Source organism: Crinia signifera, chromosome 3, assembly GCF_055691185.1.
Source record: "Crinia signifera chromosome 3, ASM5569118v1, whole genome shotgun sequence".
NCBI lineage: Eukaryota > Metazoa > Chordata > Amphibia > Anura > Myobatrachidae > Crinia > Crinia signifera.
Genome location: NC_139219.1, coordinates 184,908,841 through 184,931,958, shown reverse-complemented (window position 1 = coordinate 184,931,958; position 23,118 = coordinate 184,908,841). Strand labels below are relative to the sequence as shown.

Here is a 23,118-nt window from a genome sequence, read left to right as displayed (position 1 = left end):
CCACGATAAAATGGCCGCCCCATAAAGCAGACTGTTCTCTGAAACAGTCTGCGGTATGGGGGCGGCCATTTTATCGTGGTCCGTCTGCATAGAATTAATTGAAGCCAGGAGGGGAGCCGGGACGTGCGGACGGTAAGCATGTGGCAATGGGGGGAGGGGGCACAGGCGGCCGGACAAAGCTACGCCACTGCCTGGTGGGACTTGTAGTTCACCTGTAAAAAGCAGTGTAGTGATTTCAGTGTATTGCCACCTTAAAAGAGAATTCTCTCACCTTTCTGCAGTACCGCCCATACACTGTCTCCTCCAGCGGCCATTGGGGGCACCGCATCACCAGAGAGGACCTTGGGCTAAATCTGGGGTTTGAAATACCTTGATCCCTTCACAGATTCCTCCAGCGGCACCGGATTAGGATACTGTACAAATAGAGAGAAACTGTGCTGATCCAACTTCTTTTAACATCTAGGAGCAGTGACCTATACACCAGCCCTTTTGGTAAAGTGCATCTACCTTAAATTTGTTTACCATTGAGCAAGTTACTTTTATGGTTTCAACTTTGTCCTGGTAGTGAGGTTTATCAATCAGTTTTACCTACCTACTATTGTGATGTGTATATGTATACCTTAATTGCTTTCAGTTGAAACATAAATATTTTTATTGCCTAAATTGGTATCACTCTAAAGGGGGCTTTTAGGGACCCCTATAACCATAGGTTTCTATGTTCTCAGTAGGTGACCGCAGCGGTCTCTGGTGGGGCAGGGTAGGGGAACTGGGATTAGTGCTGGAGCACTGGGGATGTAATGCACAGCTTCGTCACCTGACCTTAAGGGGCCTATGGTTGTAGGGGTCCCTAAAGGAAACCTTAAAGCGCCTTTTAGAGGGGTATTTAGAGTGATACCTAACTGGCCTATTCCTGTGATACATCCAGGACTTAGCGCCACATAAACATTATAAATATAGAGCACTTATTTGTATCTTATCTTCAGTTTCTCCTCTCTCTTCTTTTTCCTGCCGACAGCACACACCACAAATTGAGCGCTTAGTATTCTTGTAATCAACATTGCTATACCCTTGGGGTCTGGACAACCCTAATACTATAGCAGCTCTGACCAGCCATGGTGCACATGGTTCTGCCGGGGGACCTTATGTAAAAAGTGTCCCCAGCTGTGACATTACACCGTAGGCTGTTGGAGCCCGCTGCTGGCTCCAAAATACGGGGGACCCCCAGTTATTTTGTTCCCCGTATTTTTAGAACCAGGACCGGTGCAAAAGTCCAGTTAAATGAGCCCGGAGCTGGTTATGGTCTGGAGGGGGGACCCCATCCCATTTTTATTATAATTTTAACTTTGACACATTTTTTAAGAAAGAACCATGGGCCTTATTTTGGTTCATTCTTTCTGACAAAATCCTTCTTAGATGGGCAAAACCATGTGCACTGCAGGTGGGGCAGATGTAACATGTGCAGAGAGAATTAGATTTGGGTGGGGTTTTACTTCAAAGTGAGATCTATATTGCAGTGTAAAAATAAAGCAGTCACTATATACACTGCACAGAAACAAAATTACTCACCCAAATCTAATTCTCTCTGCACATGTTACATCTGCCCCCCCGCAGTGCACATGGTTTTGTCCATCTAAGAAGGATTTTGTCAGAAAGAATGAACCAAAATAAGGCCCCATGTGCAGATCTCAATGATTTGTGCATGGTCCTAGTCTATTTTATTTGCAATTCTTGGTAACGTTTTCTAAAATTCACATCTCATTAAATTTGCGAGTTGTATACTTTATGATGGGAAAACATCTGGATGCAAATTGAAGTTTGACAAAAAATAGCCAGTTCATAATGTGCGCAAATTCGTGTCAAAAAGTCAGATTTTTAGTGCAATTCGCATCCCACTAAGTTGGCGATTTGGGAAAAACAGGCGAATTCGGATGTTGCTTTACAAAAAAACACGCAAAAAAAAAACATACAAATTCGCATCCCATTAAATGTCACCCGAAAATCACACCTGTGATCAATCCATTCTCCCATTGATAAACTGCCACATCATAATACTGTATGCTGAAGTTTTGTTGTGTAGTTTAAGTTTTTGCTATGTGGGTGTTTGAGCACACAAACTTAAGGTGCATACACACTGTGAGATTCTGGCTAATAATTTTGACTATATAGTCAAAATTGTATGAAAAGTTAGTCAAAACTGCCCAGTGTCCACAGCTTTTACTTTTTTTGTGCTGGACATTTAGGAGCCTCTAATACCTGTACATCCACAAAGATACAAAATTGCACCTTCTAGCTGGATTTATGTTTATCCATTAATGAAGGTCGACATGGGGTTTTTCACTTTTTTGTCCTGAATGTCGACATGGACACCTTAACGTTGCACCGCGTTCCCTCACATGGATCTCTGCACTTGCCATGTTTTGGGCATGGTGCCTAGCTAGGCTTGCCACACTATTTTATTCTCCCTCCATGCCCTGGTGGATGGTAGTGAATGAAATACCGCCTGTCGGCAAATGTTAGCTCAGAAAACAGTGAAAAACCACATCTTGACCTTTGGACTGTTGACCTTGCCCATATCAACCACCTAATGCATGTGTCGACCTTCAGTGGTCAACCCAATGCATGTCATCCTTCCTCCTGCTGACCTAACGGCCGCATACCTCAAAAATTGCACACACAAGGATTAATTTGGTCTGTCAAGTGGCCTCTAAAGGTCAGTGGCAGTACTTCACCTCATTGAGTAGTAGCCTTATATATATATATATTTATACTGAGTCTGCAGTAGCCGCACAACACTTTCTATGATTTTTTCCGTGCAAGGTTATACTATAGCTCCACAACCAAATTCAAGAAATTGGAAGAACCAGCACCAGACTGTAGATTGATGATCCAAATATAGAAGAAAAACTTTATGCAAAAGTCTTCATAATAACAGTGGCAACAAGGCAGTTACCAGGACTATTTGAGTCCACACACTCAAAAGGGGATGAAAAGGGAATGAATGCCTGGTCTTGGACCAGGCATTCATCCCCTTTTGAGAAAGGTGCAGGTTGCACCGAAACGGGCCGTCAAGGGACGCATTGACTATGGAGCCCCATCAGTAAAGTATACTGTATTGCTGCCTGAGTGTGTAACTTAAAATCATTATTTGTATATGAATGATAGAGCCTATTTGTGGTCTGATATATACATACATTTTTGCACATTTTTGCAGATTTTAACTGATTGTTCAATCCAAGAAATATTTTCTATTACCACTATTATCATTATCTGGATATCAGGCTTAGTTTGGCCATGGTATGTACATTCCTGTTTACTTTCTGTTTATTGACTCAATTTTTATATAGTTTATGCCAATACTTTCTTTCTGTACCACTTTTTAGCCATACCCCTGATGAAGTCGTGTAGATGAAACGCATTGGGCTTTTAATAAAGAGTTGCTTTTATAATCAAGGTCTTCGTTGTCATTTTCAAGTCTTTGAAATCTCTTTGGAGTGAATACAAGTGGTTTTTGGACCACGTCGATTCGATACTACAAGTTTACGGCTAGGTGGTACTACAAGAGCGCACTCTGGACACCCACCCCTTTTTTGCATCTGTTGTACTGTCTCTCACTAACAGGAGAGTCGTTCCAGGGTTGCAGCTGGTCGAAAGACCAACCTTAGCACAATTTCCTAGACCATATTTTATATTTATATATATATATATACTGTATATATATATATATATATATATATATATATATATATATATATATATAGAACCAAGAGCTTAATATTAACTTTTGAGACCTGGGGGGGGGGGGGATTTAATAGGATGGGAGATTCAGAAAGTGAGATTTGGTAAGAAATCTCCCCCAAAAATTTAAAGCAGCAATAATTTATACTGCTATACCAAATCTCTCACTTTCTGAATCGGTCATCCTATAAAATTTCACCCTAAATATTTCTGTGCTATGCAGCAACTCATTGAAATCATGTGGGAATGGTATCCTGTAACGCGTCAGCACATCTTTTGTTGCTCTAGAAATCATGCCTATACATGGCTTGATTTACACTGTACCACCCAGGGTCATGCCACATAGTAAAGGGAAAGTATAACAACCTCTACAGGATTTGCAAAAGTATAATACCGCTCATATAATAACAGAGTTAAAGGGCATAAGTTATGCTTAATGTGCAAACGCAGGATTAAGTAACATTATATGGATTAGTATACTGTATTGTGCTGTAGCTTAAATCTTGTGTCAATACAGCAATCTGTGTACTCTCAGAGACTACGGAAAGGAGAAACTTTTAGAAGATATAGTGGGATATTGAATGTTTGCCGATATTTCTGACAGTCGAAAATATTGGCACACATCTGTTTAATGCAGCTGTTTCTGGCCACATTAAAGCCCTTGCAGATTCGACACTTGAAAAAGTCAAATATTTATTGTCAAAAACGTGCTCTGTATTGTTGAATCCATAGTTGTTTTCAACTATGGCCGATATCCGGACTGGCAGAAACATTCCGACATTACAGGATCTAGATCAATTACCAAGATGAATATCAACAAATAGTAACTGCGCAGACTACAGAGAACTGAAAATACTGATGTTGCGTAACTGCATGCCAGCCTCTGGGATACTTTCTGTATTATGGAGTGGTCACTAGGATGTTCTCTGTATTTGTTTGTTATTGGCTACATGTTATTAATTCCTTATAATGTAAATCATATGACTGTCCATTTGTCATCTACTTTTCAAGCTCTCTATGCCCTTAAAATAGTGTCCCTCCTTGGACTAAAATGTCATGCTCCAGAGCCCCAAAGTCTTATTCCAACTCCACATTTACTAATGCTTCTAAAAATAAAAACAGGTGACATTGCCCAAAGCAACCAATCAGATTCTGTCTATCATTGTCTAGGATGCAATAGTGAAATTATAGAGAATCTGATTGATTGTTATGGCCAATTTTTCTTTTTTTTAGAAGCTTCAGTAGTTACCCCTCTGTCTCTATCAATGTGTATCCTATGGAAATGTTGCATGATTGATGATTCTCTATCACAAGTTTTTGTAAAGACGGCGCTTTAATGTGATGAAACCATTTTTAAAAAAATCAAAACAATTGTTTCAAAATGACCTGACATTTTGTTGTCTGTAAGCAGCACACATTGAAGAAGTAACACAAAACCTGTCAACTACAGTAGTATAAAAAGTGTACCAACACAACTCAAAAATACCTTGTACATTTATAGTAGAAAAATCAGAAAACCCACAAAATGGTTTCTATTGGTATCCTGCTGTAATTACTGTATAGTCTCACCATGTGTAATACTGATTTAGCATTAGAGTTCTATGCATTAATAAAGGAGGTATACAATCCAACTCAACAATCACTAGTTACTGCATGCCCTATGATTAATTAATAACTGTTTCCAAGTGGTAGTCTTGTGGATACTGTATTACTTGATGTGTTATTATTGTGCTTATCTTTTCCCTTTTCTTATTATAACTGCTGTGCTGATCAATATAATATAGTCCCTGAAATTATATTTCAGTAATATATTAGTTGCATCATTAGGAATACACCATGGGAATTATTTAAACCTGATTTCTGGGCTGCTAATTTGCAGTGCACTGCATTCAGATACTTGCACTCAGGCAGAGTGAAATCCCACCCTGTGCAAGCCTGCAAATTGCAGCCCTGTGATTGGCTGCAAATCCATAAGCAAGACGCTCACAAATTAATGATTTTTCCAGTGTGTGCAGTCTATGCATTGCCCAGGACTTACTTGGCCTATGCTAGAAAAACAGGCTGATCAGGGCCAGAACCAGTGGCGTAAGTTCTTCCCAGTTGCCCGGAGGCAAAATAAATAATGGTGCCCCCTACCTCCCCCCCCCACACACACACACACACACGCACACTCACACACAGCACCTTATATAAATATATGTGTGTATGTATGTATGTTATGTATATTATGTTTAAAATAAAGTGTGTGACGTCTATGGAGGGAGAGTCAGCGACAAAAGCGATATCGATGGCTTTCAATTACCGGTACCTGATTTAAACTTTCAGGGGAGGAGAGGTGCCCCCTTGGGAACAGGAGCCCGGCGGCAGATGACTCCATTGCCTCCCAAAGTTCTGCCTCTGGCCAGAACTGACGTCACACTTCCCTTCAAACGCCTGAGAATGCCTGCGTTTTCCCCGACACTTCCAGAAAACAGCTTTTACCACCCCCAAATGCCGGCTTTATGTCAACTTGCATATGGCCAATGCTAAAAAAAAATAGCAGGATATTATCGTAGAATGGCTTTGCGTACTACACGCTGTACGCATGCGCCCTCGTTCCATTATTGCCCAGCCTGCAAATTTGCAGCCGTGAGATTCGGTCTGAATAACCTTGTTTGGTTTTATGGGTAAGTCTTACACAATATAAAGGTTTTCAATCTTCCAGAATAACATTCCATACCTAGAAATAGAGGAAACCAGTAAAGTGTTCTTTCAACTGACAAACATAAAGATTGTTCACTGTCTGCACATGATGGTACAGAGGTATGTCATGCAGGCAGTCTCTGGACAAGGTAGCAGCAAAGTCTTTATCCCTAGAGTGGAAGTCTTGGGGCACCATTGGCGATGGATCTTCTACGCTTTCGTATTTGACTTAGGTGTTTCCGAGATTTCAGAACTTTCACTCTCACCTCAAACACTTCCTGAATGGCCTTACGAAAACAATGGAAATTGTAATCTATCAAACCTGTAAACAAAAAATAGAATTTTTAAAACACTCCACATTTTTATGAAAATAACTTAAAGTCCACTATCCATCATTAAGTCAAAGGCCATAAATTTAAATAATATGGTTTAGGTAAGAAAGTACCTGAAATATGCATTTTGCATTTAACAATCACCATGCACAACTGAAAATCATTTTGATACATTTATACTGGAACTCACTGGTTAGATGAATTATATATGGCCTAATTCATACTTGATCACAGAGCAAATTTGTTCTCAAACCATGTGCACTGCAAATGTGACGTGTGCAGAGAGAGTTAGATTTGGGTGGCACGTGTTAAAACTCAGGGGTAGCTTTATGATCATTTTAACTTTAACTTTTTATATTTTAGTGGTCTTCAACTTGAAAATAATTGGGACAAGTGGAAGCAAATAGTATAGTCCATTTTATATTGTGATTCATCTTCATTTATCTTCGGAATTACAGATAACACTTTGCTTCTAGGTTTTATCTCCAGGCTTCTAACGGCTCACATGTAATGCTTTAATCTGGATTAACTCACACAATGTGCTGCTATGAAATACAGATTATGTACATTTGATATGGTCTCTTCTGTTTTCACTGTCATTTTTGTACAACTTTTTTCTTGTTTGCAATTTTCATAACAACACAGGGATGTCTAATGTTCTCACAATACAAATCTCTACCCAGGGCACCTCTTCAAATGGATAATGGATATTACATTCATGGGCTTTTAGCATAATAGTTTGTCACATAAAAAACCCATATTAACGTGCTAAATGTGGCTTCCATGTGCACATATATGGTAAACCTTGTTCAGATGATGGTGCTGAAATGTCCTGGAGCAGACATCAGGGCTATGGATCCTAGTGGTAACACTGCTGTGGTTAGAGTTTGATAGATCTACAGCAGGGGTAGTCAACTCCAGTCCTCGGGAGCTACCAACAGTTAACGTTTTTCAGGTCTACTCACAGAATCATTAGTGAAGTAATTAGCTCCACCTGTGGATCATTTATAATGTGTCAGTCAGTAATGAGTGCATCTGTTAACGGAAACTGTTGGTAGCTCTCGAGGACTGGAGTTGGCTACAGTGTTTAGACAGATAGTCAATAGGTCTACCCCAAAAGGTCAAAATGCAATAAGTCAACAAGGTCAAAAGGTTTACAGGGTCAAAATGGCAACATGCAATAAGTCAATAGGGTTAAAATGTCGACCAGGTCATAAATGTCGGCATGAAAAAAGGTTGACATGAGTTTTCCACGATTTTTGTTTTAACCTGTGTGGGGCCCAGGGTACAGTATACCTTGTACCCATCCTTAATAGAAGCTGAACCCACAAAAATTAAACATAACCGGGATGTATGAAGAGGGGAGACAGTTGCAAATATCAGAAATATAAAACAAAAAGTCCAGGACAGACTCAGAACTCATCAGAGGCTATCCAGTGTCCTATTGGGATTTTATAAACAGTAACAACATAGTAACATAGGGGCAGATGTATTAGGCCTTAACAAGAGATACAATCAAGGGTGATAAAGAGAGATAAACATCCAGCGAATCACATCCTAACTGCCATGTTACAGGCTGTGTTTCAAAAAAGGCAGTAAGGAGCTGATTGGCTGGACGTTTATCTCTCTTTATCACCCTTGCATTTATCTCTTGTTAAGGCTTAATACATCTTCCCCATTGTATTTTAGGATAAAAGAAGACTTACGTCCATCAAGTTCAACCTTTTACACAGAATCACAAGTGAAATAATTAGCTCCACCTGTGATCTTTTAAAATGTGTCAGTGGATAATGAGTACACCTGTGCACCTGCCAGGTGACCTGGAAAACGTACACTGTTGGGTGTCCTTGGGGACTGAGGTTGAGAACCACTGGTCTAGATGTTAAATCCCCTTTTGAATTTTTTACTTTCATTCCATTTTGGCTAAATTCTGTTGATCGATTCACCCCTGGATGTTTTTATCAATTTTTATCAAATTCTTCTGGAAGGGAGTTCCATACTTTTACTGCCCTGACTGTAAAAAAAAAAAAGCCTTCGCTTTGGAGGGTCCGAAATCTACTCTCCTCCAGCCTGAGTGCATGCATATGTGTCCTAGTCTCTGACCTCAAAGTAAATAGGGTGTCTGACAGTTTCTTATATTGTTTATTGATATATTTGTACATGTTAAGCATGTCTTCCTGTAAACTTCTCTTTTTCAGAATTAAAATTCTTAATTCGGCTAATATGTCCTCATAGTTTATTGACTCCAAACTTTTTATTAGCTTGGTTGTCCTGCTCTAGACTTTTTTCAGTTCTATAATGTTCTTTTTGTAGGGAGGAGCTCAGAATTGTACTCCAAATTCCCTATAAGGTCTGACATGTGCCTTGTACAGTTGCATAATAAATTTGGTGTCCCTAGCTTCCATGTCCCATTTATACAATTTAGTATCTTGGTGGACTTATTGGCTGCTACATGACACTGAGCGTTGGACCCCAGTTTGTTGTCAATTTGGACTCCCAGGTCTTTTTCCAAATCTGATTTACCCAATTCTATCCCATTTAGATTTTAATTAGCACACTGGTTATGTCTCCCAAGATGAATAACCTTACATGTATTAACATTGAACCTCATTTTCCAATTTTCTGGGATTAATTAAAACAAAAGAAAGCAGCGTTAAAAAATGTTTTGATTATACCAAATAAATCAATAAAAAATGTAATGGCAATAAAAATACATATACATTATAATAAAAACAATACATGAATAGATAAATGGACCCAATTGAGGATAGTCAATTGGGTCCAATTGTAGATATTGAAACCTACACTGATCCACGATGGTAAATTGGATGGAGTCCTTTTTAGCCATTTTACGGTATCCTGATGATGTTTTTAATGGCCTCAACCGATGGCACTAGATGGAATTAACCAGGGCGGGAGGCCTCACTACTGCGAGTGAACAGGTGTCCATATAATTGGGGCCAGGGACTTCCAGTCGATGAAGAATGACGATCAGATGAATGAGCAGGTGAAGACGATGGTTTAAGATATAGGTGAAGAAGTCCTTTATCCAATTGGGTACAGAGGGTAACAAGCACCAATGCATTTTGCAGTACTGACTGCTTTATCAAGGTGTCCCTCCATGTTGATGGGATCCATTTTTATACCCTACCTACTTCCTAACTCATTTGTATAATTTATTGATTTATTTGTATTAAATTAAGAATAATAATAAAAATAGCTTACTCTAAGACATTATACATAAAAATAGATCACTTGAGACTTCATAAATGACATTTATAAAAACCAATGCAGAGATAAATGAAGAATTAGTAATACAGCCACTACAAAGGGGTCATATTACTTCCGGGTCAGAAGTTTCCTAGTCTCATTGTGAATGGTTTTATAGAACTATATATCAGGGGTTTTGGGCTTAGATATTTATAAACCGCTATGTAAGGAAGCCAGATTAAACAAATGGTGGAGGTAGTACTTACAGATCAAGTCCGATCGGTGTAAAGCTGGATAAACATTTTGTTGTTTATCCCAGAAGTGACGCTATGCTCCCCATATTAACTGGGTTGCGTACACATTACTTCCGGTTTCGTGCCGGCGTCAGACATTATTGCCGGAAGTGACGTTACGCCTCCAAGTTCATTGTGGATGCGTCCCCGGCGTCTGACGTTATTGCCGGAAGTGACGTTACGCCTCCAAGTTCATTGTGGATGCGTCCCTTCCTGTATTTTGAACCGCACAGGTCATATATGTGTATAATTTCCGGATGTCAATTATAACCCATTCTAGCTGTAGATCAGTGCAAAATCAGACCCAGAAGTATCTTAGGTATAATCCCACAATGGTTCATTATAACTTCTACAGATATACACCATTATACTTAACTAGCATATGAATTACACATTATTATACTGTATATAAGAGAGATAGATTACCCAATTATGTTTAATGAAAATATAATATATAAAAATAACGCTTGTGTGTTTATCTTTTTTTTTATTTTTTTATTTTTATATATTTTACTAATTATGTGATTTTAACATACAAGTCAAAAAGTGGAAGGGGGTAAAGAAAGTGCACAATAGTTGAATAAAGCATACATTCTAAAGGTTAGGATATATAGTTCTAATAACCTATATCTTAAGGAAATATACATATATAGAGATGTAAAACAATAGTCTATAAAACTATATTTAACTCCATTGAGTCATTAAGACCTTTGAGATAAGAGAGTCAAACTTAAATATCCAATAGATTTGTTGATTGCAAAGTATCTTAAATCAATTTCCACCACGTTTCGTGGTGTTTATCTGCTCTAAACCCAATCATTTTAGAACAATCACGTCTTAATCGAAGCATAATAATAATAATAGAATCCCTTTATTCGTCTCACAATGGAGAAATTTCAGAAGCATTTGTCCCTTTGGAATATTCCTTTTCCAGGAGGGATGATGTGTACTTTGATAGTGTAGATATGAATTTGTGTTGACACTTTTCCGGAAATTTGAAGTATGAATACGGCCTCCTTAAATTTCTAAGCTGATATCCAAAAAATCAATCATATTGGAGTGATATGTGTGAGTGAATTTGAGATTAAAAGTGTTAGAATTAAGGTGAGTGACAAATGACAGTGCTGAAGATAGATCCCCGTCCCAAATTATAAAAAGATCATCAATGTAACGGCCATAGAGGACCAAATTTGTGCCCAAGCCACCCCCCCACACACACACACACACCTTCACCATGTAGAGGTTGGCATAGCTGTGCGCGAACCTGATCCCCATCATTTATAGATAATATGTGCCCAAGAGTGAAAAATAATTGTGATTTAGTATAAAGAAAATAGAATCCAGAATTAATTGAATATGTTCCACACTGAGGTCACCATCCTGGTGGAGTATTTTTTCCACCGCTTGTATACCCAACTCATGGGGAATATTAGAGTAGAGGCTCTGTATGTCAAGAGTCATAAAGGCGTAAGAGTCCTTCCACTCTGTTTGATTAACTAAATTTAAGAAATGTGTTGTGTCTTTAATGTGGGACCTCAGTGTGGACATTCGTGGCTGTAAATACGTGTCAACATAATGGGATAAATTAGAAGATAAGGACCCAACACCTGAAATAATAGGATGACCAGGAGGTGCTGTGAGGGACTTGTGAATTTTAGGAAGGTGATAATACAGTATACTGGAATAATTGGATGTTCAACAAAGAGGAAGCGGAATTCATCTTTTGAGATAATGGTGGCATCGAATGCATTCTCAAGTAAAGATTATTAAGTATGTTCTTTTCGTGTCTCGCGAGGTTATCTTTTATCTCCTTTCTCTTTCTGTTTTGTGTTGAACATAAATTTTTGAAATAATCAAGGGTCAATTTATAAAAGCTCTCTGTGTAGGTGCCTTTCGATTTTTTAGGGAAAAAATTCAGATTCTAATTTTATTGAGGATTTGTCAATATCAATTTTTTTTATCTGTCAGGGTATCAGAAGTATTTTCATTTAATAGCATCATCAATGATGATAAAGCTTCATCGTCTTCACTATCTAATAGTATAGGTATAGAAGAGTTCTTTTTTTGGTTTAATTTCTTGTTTGCAAAGTATTTTTGTCTACAGAGTGTTCGCACAAACCTATTTAGTTCTACAAATAAGTTGAATATGTTGGCCGGGGTTGAGGGCGAAAATTTAGTTTCCTCTACAGCTAGAGATCTGGAAGAAAGATTAAAGATAATTTTGTCCTCATTTTCATTTGTTCATCTTTGATTTCTTAGTTGAATTCCCCCCCCCCCCCCCCTTCCCTCTCTATACTTGAGAATCTTCTCCTTTTGGGTGTCCCCTCTACAGATTCTTTCTCTATTCTGAAGTTCCTCCTTTGACGCATGTCTAAAAAATCATGGTCCCTCCTCTCATCATTGGGGTTATTTCTAAAATTGGGGTCTTTGGGTCTGGCTCCCTGATCTTTTTCCGTTTTATTGCTGTGATGTGTTTCCCTTGGATCTTCTCTATAGTTTCTTTCGGTTTCTCTAGTGGATCTATAGGAATTCCTCCTATAGGGACGGACCCTATCGTATTCAGATCTAGCTCCTGAATCATAGACTCTAATATTCTGGATTTTCTCTGATTGTTTTTTATATGAGAAATCTCTATTATGGTTTTTCTGATTATTTTTAGCCCTAAACTAATATTCCCTGTATCGTAATCTTCTAAATCTCTTTGAAATTTCTTACATTTGTTAACGATAATGTTCTGTTTGAATCTAGTCACTTTTTCCATAACCAGTGAGTCCCTCTCTTTATACTCTTTTGTATTACTAAAGGGTTACAATTTGTTTTTAAGGGTCTCAATCTGTAGTTCTATGGATTTCGATTTTTTGTATTCTAAATTCGATGACTAGTTCCAGCAACATAAAAGAGCATTTATCGAGTATCATGTCCCATTTCTCTTGAAAGTTTTCATTAAAAATCGAAGGTTTAGACAACCGTAAACCTCTGGGGAGCATTTTCTTGTCTAAATACTTCTGGAGGTTTGTTCCAATTCTTGGTCTCTGATTTCAACAAATCCTCCAGAAGGTTAATATCATCTTTCAAATTATCAACATTCTTATTCATACATTCCGTGGGTTTATCCCATTTAGAAAAATAAGTTTGTCTCCGAGTGAGTCTATCACTATAGTTGAGGAAACAACTCATGGCGGCAGCCCACTCATCTAGCCCTGCGGGCACATGGAGTGTCTTATATCTGCATGAACTGTAGAAAGCATTCGATTATTAGCAACCATCAAATGATTTCCTCCCTGCACGCAAGCTGCGAATGGATGTTTATGCATGCGTTCGGAGACATTCACATGCGCATGGCGGGCGGGCGTTCGTGCGGTGTTTAAAGGACACGCAATGCTGTGATTTTAGCAGCTTTGCTTGTCAACCACAATGACCTCCTTAGTCCCTTAGACTAAGAAATAATTTTAAAAATAAATCTCAAAATTCTTAAAAAGAGAGAAACTCTGGTCTTTAAGTCATTTTGTATTAAATCATTAAAAAAGTTACCTTTTCTTTCAAAACTCTCTTCTCTGACAAAACAGACAAGAGCTAGGAATTTTGTCACTTCCTTTAGATACAAAACGGTTGTGTTGTTTAGTTTTATGATTGCCAGCGACTCTTTATCATAAGGTGTGCCTGCTCCTTTCAACCTGGTGATACAAAATAAACTTAAGTAAGCAGCATAAACAATACAGCATAAATAAAAATAGTGATATTAAAGTTGTTAAAGCACAGCTGGTGTAATAGCTAGCATTAATGCTTCACTGAGGTCTTGAGTTTGATTCCGACCACAGCCTTGTGCGCTTGCCTGTGTTTTCTCTGGGTAGACCGGTTTCCTCCCACACTCCAAAAATATGCTGGTAAGTTAATAGGCTGTCAACAAAAAGTTGTGTGTCAGCCTAGTGTGTCTGTGTGCACTATTGCTAGGAAATTTGGATTATAAGCACTGCTGGAGGAGGAACTGATGTGAATATTCTCTGTAAAAGTGCTACAGAATATGTGTGAGCTATATAAACAACAGAAACAAAACTCTAAAATATCAAAATAAAAGCTATATATTAAGTTTTAATATTTTAGTTTGAAAAAAGTAAAAGGTTACCTATATTAAGGATAAATAAAAGCAACCTTCTTCATCTTTGTGCTTTCAACTAATGATGGTGGTCAACCAAACATCCTGCAATGTTTCGCCAAGCACTTATCCACCTATGATGGTAGGTTGCACATTGGTCATTTTTCCATGCACCACTATTAGGTGTTAGAAAATAATTGTTCTAGCATACAAGGTGCCATTTTGGAACAGTAGATCATGGTCAAGCCGCTTATTACATAGGTGAATGAAAGAATGATCAATATGGGGGAGAAGCGGTATCAGCATTGTTATCTTTTATATAATTGACTAGTAAGTGCTGTTATCATGTAGCCTTACAGTAGACAATTATATGGCCCAGAATGGGGGCTGTTATCATGCAGTGTAGGACTTCTGGTATCAGAGAAGCCTTGACGAGGCCTGGAAGCTTATCATATATTTTGCAATATATATTTAACTAAGATCTCTGAATTACCTTCTATTATGTTGGTTTTTCAAATGTTATTACTAATGCCCTTTTGCTGTGCTGGGGGTTAAATCCCCCTCCCTTGCAGCATCTGAGGGGCATTACTAGTTTGATTGAGCAGCTTTCACATTGTGTTTATATAATTGACTAGCCCTGATATACTATCTTATTTGTCTAGCTGCAGTTCCACCCTAAAGTCTAGGGAGTGGGTTGTCGGGAAGGGTTGCGCTGTGGACTCTTAGTACGGTAACCCAGCTGCAAAGAGTGTAGAGGTATACTACCCGTACCTATTGTTAAAACTGGTTGGGGGGGATTACACCTTGCGGTGTCACTCTGCGCTACGGGTAAACCTATTTGGAGTGATTACAATTATCACTTATCTAAATTAATGAGGCGGTCACCGCTATTGGAATTGTAAAAGAACAATAATATTTATTTAAAAAAGTACATAGGTAAATCTTTTCTGTTACAGAAATACAATGTGCTATAATCAATGGTTAAAAAAAGCATGCAATGTCTTTCATTTTCCCTTCCAAATACTGATAAACAGATTCATTCAAAAGGTTTGTATAAAATAAACTTATGTTAATGTGTGTAAGTTCTAATACCGGTATACACACACAACAGGTAGGTATAGGGAAGGGGAGACACACTGGATGTAATTCCAAACTTCCTGAGGCGCAAACGGTCCAGATGTTGCTCAGACCATCAACACTTCAATAAGTCTCTTCATATTTGTGTATTCTCGCCACGTATATTTCCAAAGGTTTGGGAAACAAATTAGAGGAGAAACCAACAATTAGGTACAATTCGGTGTACTGGTGAGAAAATTCTAACAGTGGGATGAAGCAGGAGAATGTAGAAGAGGCGTACCCTGCTCACAATGTGAATGGCACTGTATGTGCACGTAGCGTGTACTTTATCCTCTGATCGGTTCTCTATGCTCTCCTCTTTAGCTCCAAGTGGTGTGTATAAAAAATAAATAAAAATAAACAATAATGTGTGTATTCGTTTAATTCCTTAGTATTGATTATTATAATCCCTTGTGACAGATGACGGGAAGGATCTCTTATCAGCGTACCTCACTCACCCAATATACGGGGGAGGTACACCTATAAAGGTTTCTTTGGTACTCTTTACCTAGAACGGCGCCCGTCGCGGGCATCGCGGGTACATTTATGCCTGCCCGCGACGCGACCGACGCGATGCCCGCGATTTTCCCATTGAAAACCATGTTAAACCTGAAAAATCGCGTCGGTCGCGTCGCGGCCGGCCATAAACGTACCCGCGATGCCCGCGACGCGATGCTCCCGATTTCCCATAGGAAGCAATGTTAAAAGCCGCGATGGACCCGATTTTAGTGTTAAATGCCTCAATCCACCCGATTTGGCCATAGGAATCAATGTTAAATGGGCTACAGAGCCCATTAACCCTTAAATGTCCCCCCAAATTTTTAACGCCACCCCACGATCAACGCCAACCCGAAGCGTGGCGAGGGGCGGCGGTACGCGTCCTCCGACCTTTTCATGCCCTACTATCCACGTCGGCGTGGTGTGAGAATAGAATAGTGTGGCGAGCGCAGCGAGCCACCGAGCCCGAAGCGTGGCGAGCGCAGCGAGCCCCGCGAGGGGACGCGGATACCTTCACAGGTAAGCGCGTCCCCTCGCGGGCTTCACAGGTGTCCGTGGCCACGCGGACACCTGTGAAGCCCGCGAGGGGACGCGTATAACTGTGAAGGTATCCGCGTCCCCTCGCGGGGCTCGCTGCGCTCGCCACGCTTCGGGCTCGGTGGCTCGCTGCGCTCGCCACACTATTCTATTCTCAACTCCACGCCGACGTGGATAGTAGGGCATGAAAAGGTCGTAGGACGCGTACCGCCGCCCCTCGCGGGCTCGCTGCGCTCGCCACGCTTCGGGTTGGCGTGGATCGTGGGGTGGCGTTAAAAATTTGGGGGGACATTTAAGGGTTAATTGGGGCTATTTGGGCTCTGTAGCCCATTTAACATTGATTCCTATGGGAAAATCGCGGGCATTGAGGCATTTAACGCTAAAATCGCGGTCAATCAGGCTTTTTAACATTGTTCTCTATGGGAAAATCGCGGTAATCGCGGGTACCCGATTTTGATGTACCCGCGATTTACCCGCGATGCCCGCGATTACCGCGATTTTACCCGCGATGCCCGCGATTTCAATCGTGGGCGCCGTTCTAGGTAAAGAGTACCGTTTCTTTCCCTTTCAATGAAGCCAATTTAAGCAATAAAAGGTGCAATGTCAAAATAGAAGGGCGTACCCCACTCACGGTAGAAATGATGGAGTATATGCCCGTAGCAGGTTCTTTTCCTTGTGACTTCCAAATTATTTATAAGTGGTCAGGATTTCTCCATCCAAAATGTATATATAAAAAAATGAGAGCAAACAAGCAATGTGTAGTCTCATCACAGTTGATGTGCATATATCCCAATATTATATTGGCATCTCCTATTTACCCGGAGAGATAAAAGAAGGTGTACACAGTCGTACCGGGACTCACACTTTTAAATGCTTTCTTAATGTGCATAAAGGTATCTTTACGTGGTAATAAACCGTGATGTAGGTGTCCTTCACAAAGTGCAAGAAGCTGGGAAATTTATACCCAGTGTAAGTAGTATCTATGAATAGTAGCAGTGTTGGCATACCAGACTTACGATTAGGTAAGTCTCTATACTCATATAGCGTTTTCTTTAGCCTCGTGTTGGTGGTATGGGCTGATGGATCCACATCCAGTCATATGGCCAGTATGTAAGAGGCAGAAAAAAATGGAGAAATGTCTCAAAGTTCCTCACCGGGAAGAAAATCTTCACTTCCCTTACTGCAAGTGTTCAACAAAAGCGGCAAAGATCCTTTTCTTTTAGAGGTAATTTATTCTAACAAGAAGGTTTAAAAATCCTCCAACCCCATGATGGCAGAAAGCCACAAAATCCAAAAATACAGTACACAAGACCCACAGACTCATACAAAAAACTTTAAAAACATGAAAAAAATAAAAAATAATAATAAAACATACATACATACATACATACATCCAATGTAGGGTCGAAAAGAGGTGATGGCTGCTCACACTCCACACTGGCTGTCGACGCGTTTCGGTGTAAAACACCTTTTTCAAGACATATCAACTGTGATGAGACTACACACTGCTTGTTTTTTTATATATACACTTTGGATGGAGAAATCTTGACCACTTATAAATAATTTGGAAGTCACAAAGAAAAGAACCTGCTACAGGCATATACTCCATCATTTCTACCGTGAGTGGGGTACGCCCTTCTATTTTGACATTGCACCTTTTATTGCTTAAATTGGCTTCATTAAAAGGGAAAGAAACCTTTATAGGTGTACCTCCCCCGTATATTGGGTGAGTGAGGTACGCTGATAAGAGATCCTTCCCGTCATCTGTCACAAGTGATGATAATAATTAACACTAAGGAATAAAATGGATTCACACATTATTATTTATTTTTATTTATTTTTTATACACACCACTTGGAGCTGAAGAGGAGAGCATAGAGAACCGATCAGAGGATAAAGTACACGCTACGTGCACATACAATGCCATTCACATTGTGAGTAGGGTACGCCTCTTCTACATTCTCCTGCTTCATCCCACTGGTAGAATTTTGTCACCAATACACCGAATTGTACCTAATTGTTGGTTTCTCCTCTAATTTGTTTCCCAAACCTTTGGAAATATGCGTGGTGAGAATATACATATATGAAAAGACTTATTGAAGTGTTGATGGTCTGAACAACATCTGGACCAGTTGCGCCTCAGGAAGTTTGGAATTCCCATATCTGTAATATTTGTTATTGTTTGAGTTATTGGGTGATAACTACGGGTTAGTACGAACCAGAGGCAGCAGTGCGCCAAGGAAGGGTCATATCCTATATTTCCATTCTTGTACACTGGGGGTAATGTCCTCAATGGATGGTCCAATACTCTTATGAGCGATTTTGCGGAGAGAAAGCCTCAGTCTTATGTGGGATATCCACTATGAGCTCGATACCTGATTTCCAGTAGGGTAGGTGGTAACGTGGAAGTGTCTGCCGGCAGACTCCCGTCAGTATCCAGTTAAGAGTATACTGACGGGAGTCTGCCGGCAGACACTTCCACGTTACCACCTACCCCACTGGAAATCATACATACCTGCTGTATGTGTATACCGGTAATAGAACTTACACACATTAACATAAGTTTATTTTATACAAACCTTTTGAATGAATCTGTTTATCAGTATTTGGAAGGGAAAATGAAAGATATTGTAAGCTTTTTTAACCATTGATTATAGCCCATTGTATTTCTGTAACAGAAAAGATTTACCCATGTACTTTTTAAAATAAATATTATTGTTCTGTTACAATTCCAATAGCGGTGACCGCCTCATTATTTTAGACAAGTGATAATTGTAATCACTCCAAATAGGTTTACCTGTAGCGCAGAGTGACACAGCAAGGTGTAATCCCCCCAACCACCCTAAAGTCTGCAATCAGGATCCACACTATCATATATCGATCCAATATGTCTGTGTATGATGCTGTTCATAAACATTGTCTGCATTCTAGCACCCTGCTCCTTAAAAAATCCTTGCAGCCTGGGGTGTCACTCTCTGCTGTGGTGTTTCTACAACAGACCTTTTTTGTAGCTCAATATTGAGATATAAACCAGACTATTCTTGAAGTACCACAGTAGACAGTGACACCCCAGGCAGAAAGGAGGAACTACAAGGATTTTACAAGGAGCAGGGTGCTAATGAACACATATAAACATATTTATTTATTTACCGTTTCTTATATAGTGCAGCATATTCCGTTGCGCTTTACAATTGTAGTGTCCATTGGCAGATTCAGGGGGGGGGGGGGCACCCGGGCACATGCCCCCCCCCCCCTGTCATTTCATTTTTTAGCTGAGGACCAGGGATTTTTAACGAGCCCAGCGCTGTGTCTCTAGCCCCCGGGAACCAGAGATATCGCCTGGCAAAGCTGTAACGTTTTCCCCTTAGGATAATATGGGACCCGTTAATTCTGCCCCCCCACCCAGTTCCGACAGCTGCCAGTTGCCCCGCTGGCATCACAGAAGCTTGTGGTTGATCTCATTCAATTCCAAATTGCCTTCAATATGATACCAGAGTAGTCCATATCGGTCAATCGGTTCCAGAGATATTGCGGGTAAACTGATTTTTTTTATTTTTGAAATGTAATATCATGGCTGTTCATGTTTTTTGAGGGCAGATTACTCTAGAACCAAACGTACCAGTTTCACGGGACCAAAATCATTCAAAGCCCACTCAAAAGTTATTCAATGTGATATTTGTCTCATGTAAATGGGTCAGTTGGTTCCGAAGATATAGCCAGTGAAATGAGAAAACTGGTTAAAGGGGGAAGGGGTGGTTTTCTCTCCCCCTCACACCAGAAAATGCAGGGACTAGGCTGGTGTAAAAGGGGCCAACCCGGGAATGCATTTTCTAGTGTGAAAGGGGTATTAATTCAAATAGCGCTCAGTGCTCTTAATACAGCCATACTCTGCCACTGTCAGTGGCTGTCACTTCTGCCTGGCGGCGGCTGTCCCCCATTCGCCGCGAGCATGCATTCCCCCTTGGCAATGAGCATGTAATGCCACATGGCAATGAGCATGGAACCTCTGGCAATGAGCATGGAAACCTTTGCAATGAGCATGTAGATAAGCAGCATTTATGTAGCATAATTTTTAATAAGCATTATGGTGTTTGGCATAATACGTAATGGACATAATGGCGTGTAACTTAATGTGTAATGGACATTATGGTGTAAATGTTTAATGCGAGCCTTCGGCGCACAATGTCCCTGTTTATGAAGTGTATTATGAATTTTGGCTTATTCTGTGTGGCATTATGTGAATTCTGGCTCAATCCGTGTGGCATTATGTGAATTTTGGCTAAATCCGTGTGGCATTATGTAAATTTTGACACAATCCATGTGGCATTATGTGAATTTTGGCTCAATCCGTGTGTTATTATGTGAATTTTGGCTCAATCCGTATGGCATTACATGAATTTTGGCACAATCCATGTGGCATTATGTGAATTTTGGCTCATTCCATTTGGCATCATGTGTAAGGGTCAAGTATAATGGGGTCTAGTATTTTGTTACATAATGTGTAGAAGTTGTATATGGTGTGGTACACTACACTCAAGGATGCACCCACTGTTGAGTGGCTACACCCCCTTTTCCGGAGCACGCCTGCACAACTACATCCTTCACTTTTGTCGCCATGGTAGGTCTGCGTACTTTAAATGCCAGGACCCATTTTTAATCACATTCCCACCCTCTCTCTGCAGCTCTCTTAGCATGTACACTGCCACCACTAACACCGCCCCCTCCCCTACCCAAACCCCATTTTATCCTGGATCCACCCCTGGTAGTGTCTGCAAACCACCAACTGCCAATGCACCAGGACCCCTGACACCCACATAACAGCTGGGCGGGCCTGCCCAGCTCAATGTCTGGACCAAATTATTGGGCAATATTCAGACCTGTTCGCACAGCTGCAAATTCACACAGAGGCCGGATATCTATGATCTACACATGCTTATTGGCCGCAATGCGCATGTGATCAAATCCTTTTCCGATAGTGATCAGATTGTGATTAAATCCTTTAACTTTTAATGCTCGCTAGCCGTACGCAAGGTGATTGACATGCGGTTGTCGTGTGGGGTGGGAACCGGCTATTTCACAGGAGTGCCAAGAAAAAAAATGCTGGGCTTGCTGGAAAAAAAAATGCAGGGAGTGATGGCGAAAACGCAGGCATGCCTAAGCCTGTTAGGGGAGGATTGTGACGTCAGCAGCAGCCCGGATGTGCCTGTTATTTCATTGCAGTGCCAAGTAAGTCCTGGACTACATGTAAAAGTAATTTGATGGTGAGCCTGTTACAAAGGCGTTTGGACATATTCACACAGATGCAAATGGATGTGCAATTGTACACATCCATTCATACAGCCAGCAAATTGATTCACAAGGTGGGATTTCAATGGATCAGGAGGTGGCTTCATTTGCGGCCATGTGAACAGGTCTGAATTGGGCCTATTAAGCAGAAGATTGGTAAGTGTATATAGCAACATACAGATATAACTATACAGTGTGAACCCAGTCTAAGAGCAAGATCTCTCCAAAGTACATGGTAAATCTAATCTAGCCTGTCTTCTCCGCAAAGCAGAAAAGACAGGCTAGATTATAATATTTAATATTGGGTAGATTGACTCCCCCTCTCTTAATGGTTTGCATCCGTTCAAAAGAGACTAATCCTGGGCTTCTTAGAATTCCAGGTACATTTAAAAATAATAGCTTTAAGGGACGATAAATCAGATTTACTAAGTAAAATAGGGGTCATTTGTAATACATATAGAAGTTTGGGAAACTGGCCATTTAAAAGAGATTACATCGGCCTAACATATTTCTAGGTAAATTCTGCCACACGCTAAATTCACTTTTGATTTTAGAAATAACAAGAGTAATATTATAAGCATATAAAGTATGGGGGTGGGGCGGAAGGACTATACCTAAATATGTAATAGAGGAGGAGGTCCATTTAAATGGGAAGGGAGTAAGCCAACCCATTCTCGCCATATATATGGCCAGAGCTTCGGATTTATGGTAATTCATTGAAAAGCCTGCAAAGGAGGAATATTGATTAATGATGTCAAGGAGATGAGGAATGGAATGTTTGGGATCAGACAGAAAGAGGAGAATGTCATCAGCAAAAGCAACTACACGAAGATCTCTAGGACCAGCCTTTATCCCATGTACATCGGGTGAGCAAAGAAAGTGACAAAGCTATACTGAAATTCTGTGTATTTAAAATAAGTTATATTGATACAGACATACCCATAGATGGAAGAGATGTCAATAACTACATCAATCATGTCACAGCACAGCTCATAGGTCTGCATGTCCACTGGAGTGCTGTCTGTTGCTATGTAGATTTTACTGACTACATCAAACAGGAATGCTTTTTCTATCCCAGAATTCTGCAACAAAGAATGACAGAATTAAGAGTTATGCAGCGATACAACTATTGTATGTAAATGACACAAGTGCCAACATAAAGTAATGTACAAGATTACCTTTTAATTGCATTTATCTAGTACAACAGGTCTTTTGAAATACACCCTCAGGGAATTAGAGATATGTATTTTAAAAATGTTTACTTTAAAATAAAACGTTCTGTCAAAATAAAAAATATGTTGCCATGTATACTATAAGAATAACCATCATTGTGGCT

General features: G+C 40.0%; 1 protein-coding gene across 1 annotated transcript in view; it reads right to left on the bottom strand.

The window, feature by feature from the left end:
- Window positions 1-4,486: 4,486 nt before the first annotated feature.
- RRAGD (Ras related GTP binding D) overlaps window positions 4,487-23,118 on the bottom strand; it is a 36,712-nt gene continuing 18,080 nt past the window's right edge. Inside the window, exons 5-7 of the mRNA XM_083177057.1 lie at window positions 22,722-22,864; window positions 13,784-13,926; window positions 4,487-6,739 (exon numbers count right to left, since the gene is read on the bottom strand). Coding sequence (XP_083033183.1) covers window positions 6,588-6,739; window positions 13,784-13,926; window positions 22,722-22,864 — 438 coding nt within the window. The 3' untranslated portion in view covers window positions 4,487-6,587. The remainder of the gene's footprint in view (window positions 6,740-13,783; window positions 13,927-22,721; window positions 22,865-23,118) is intronic.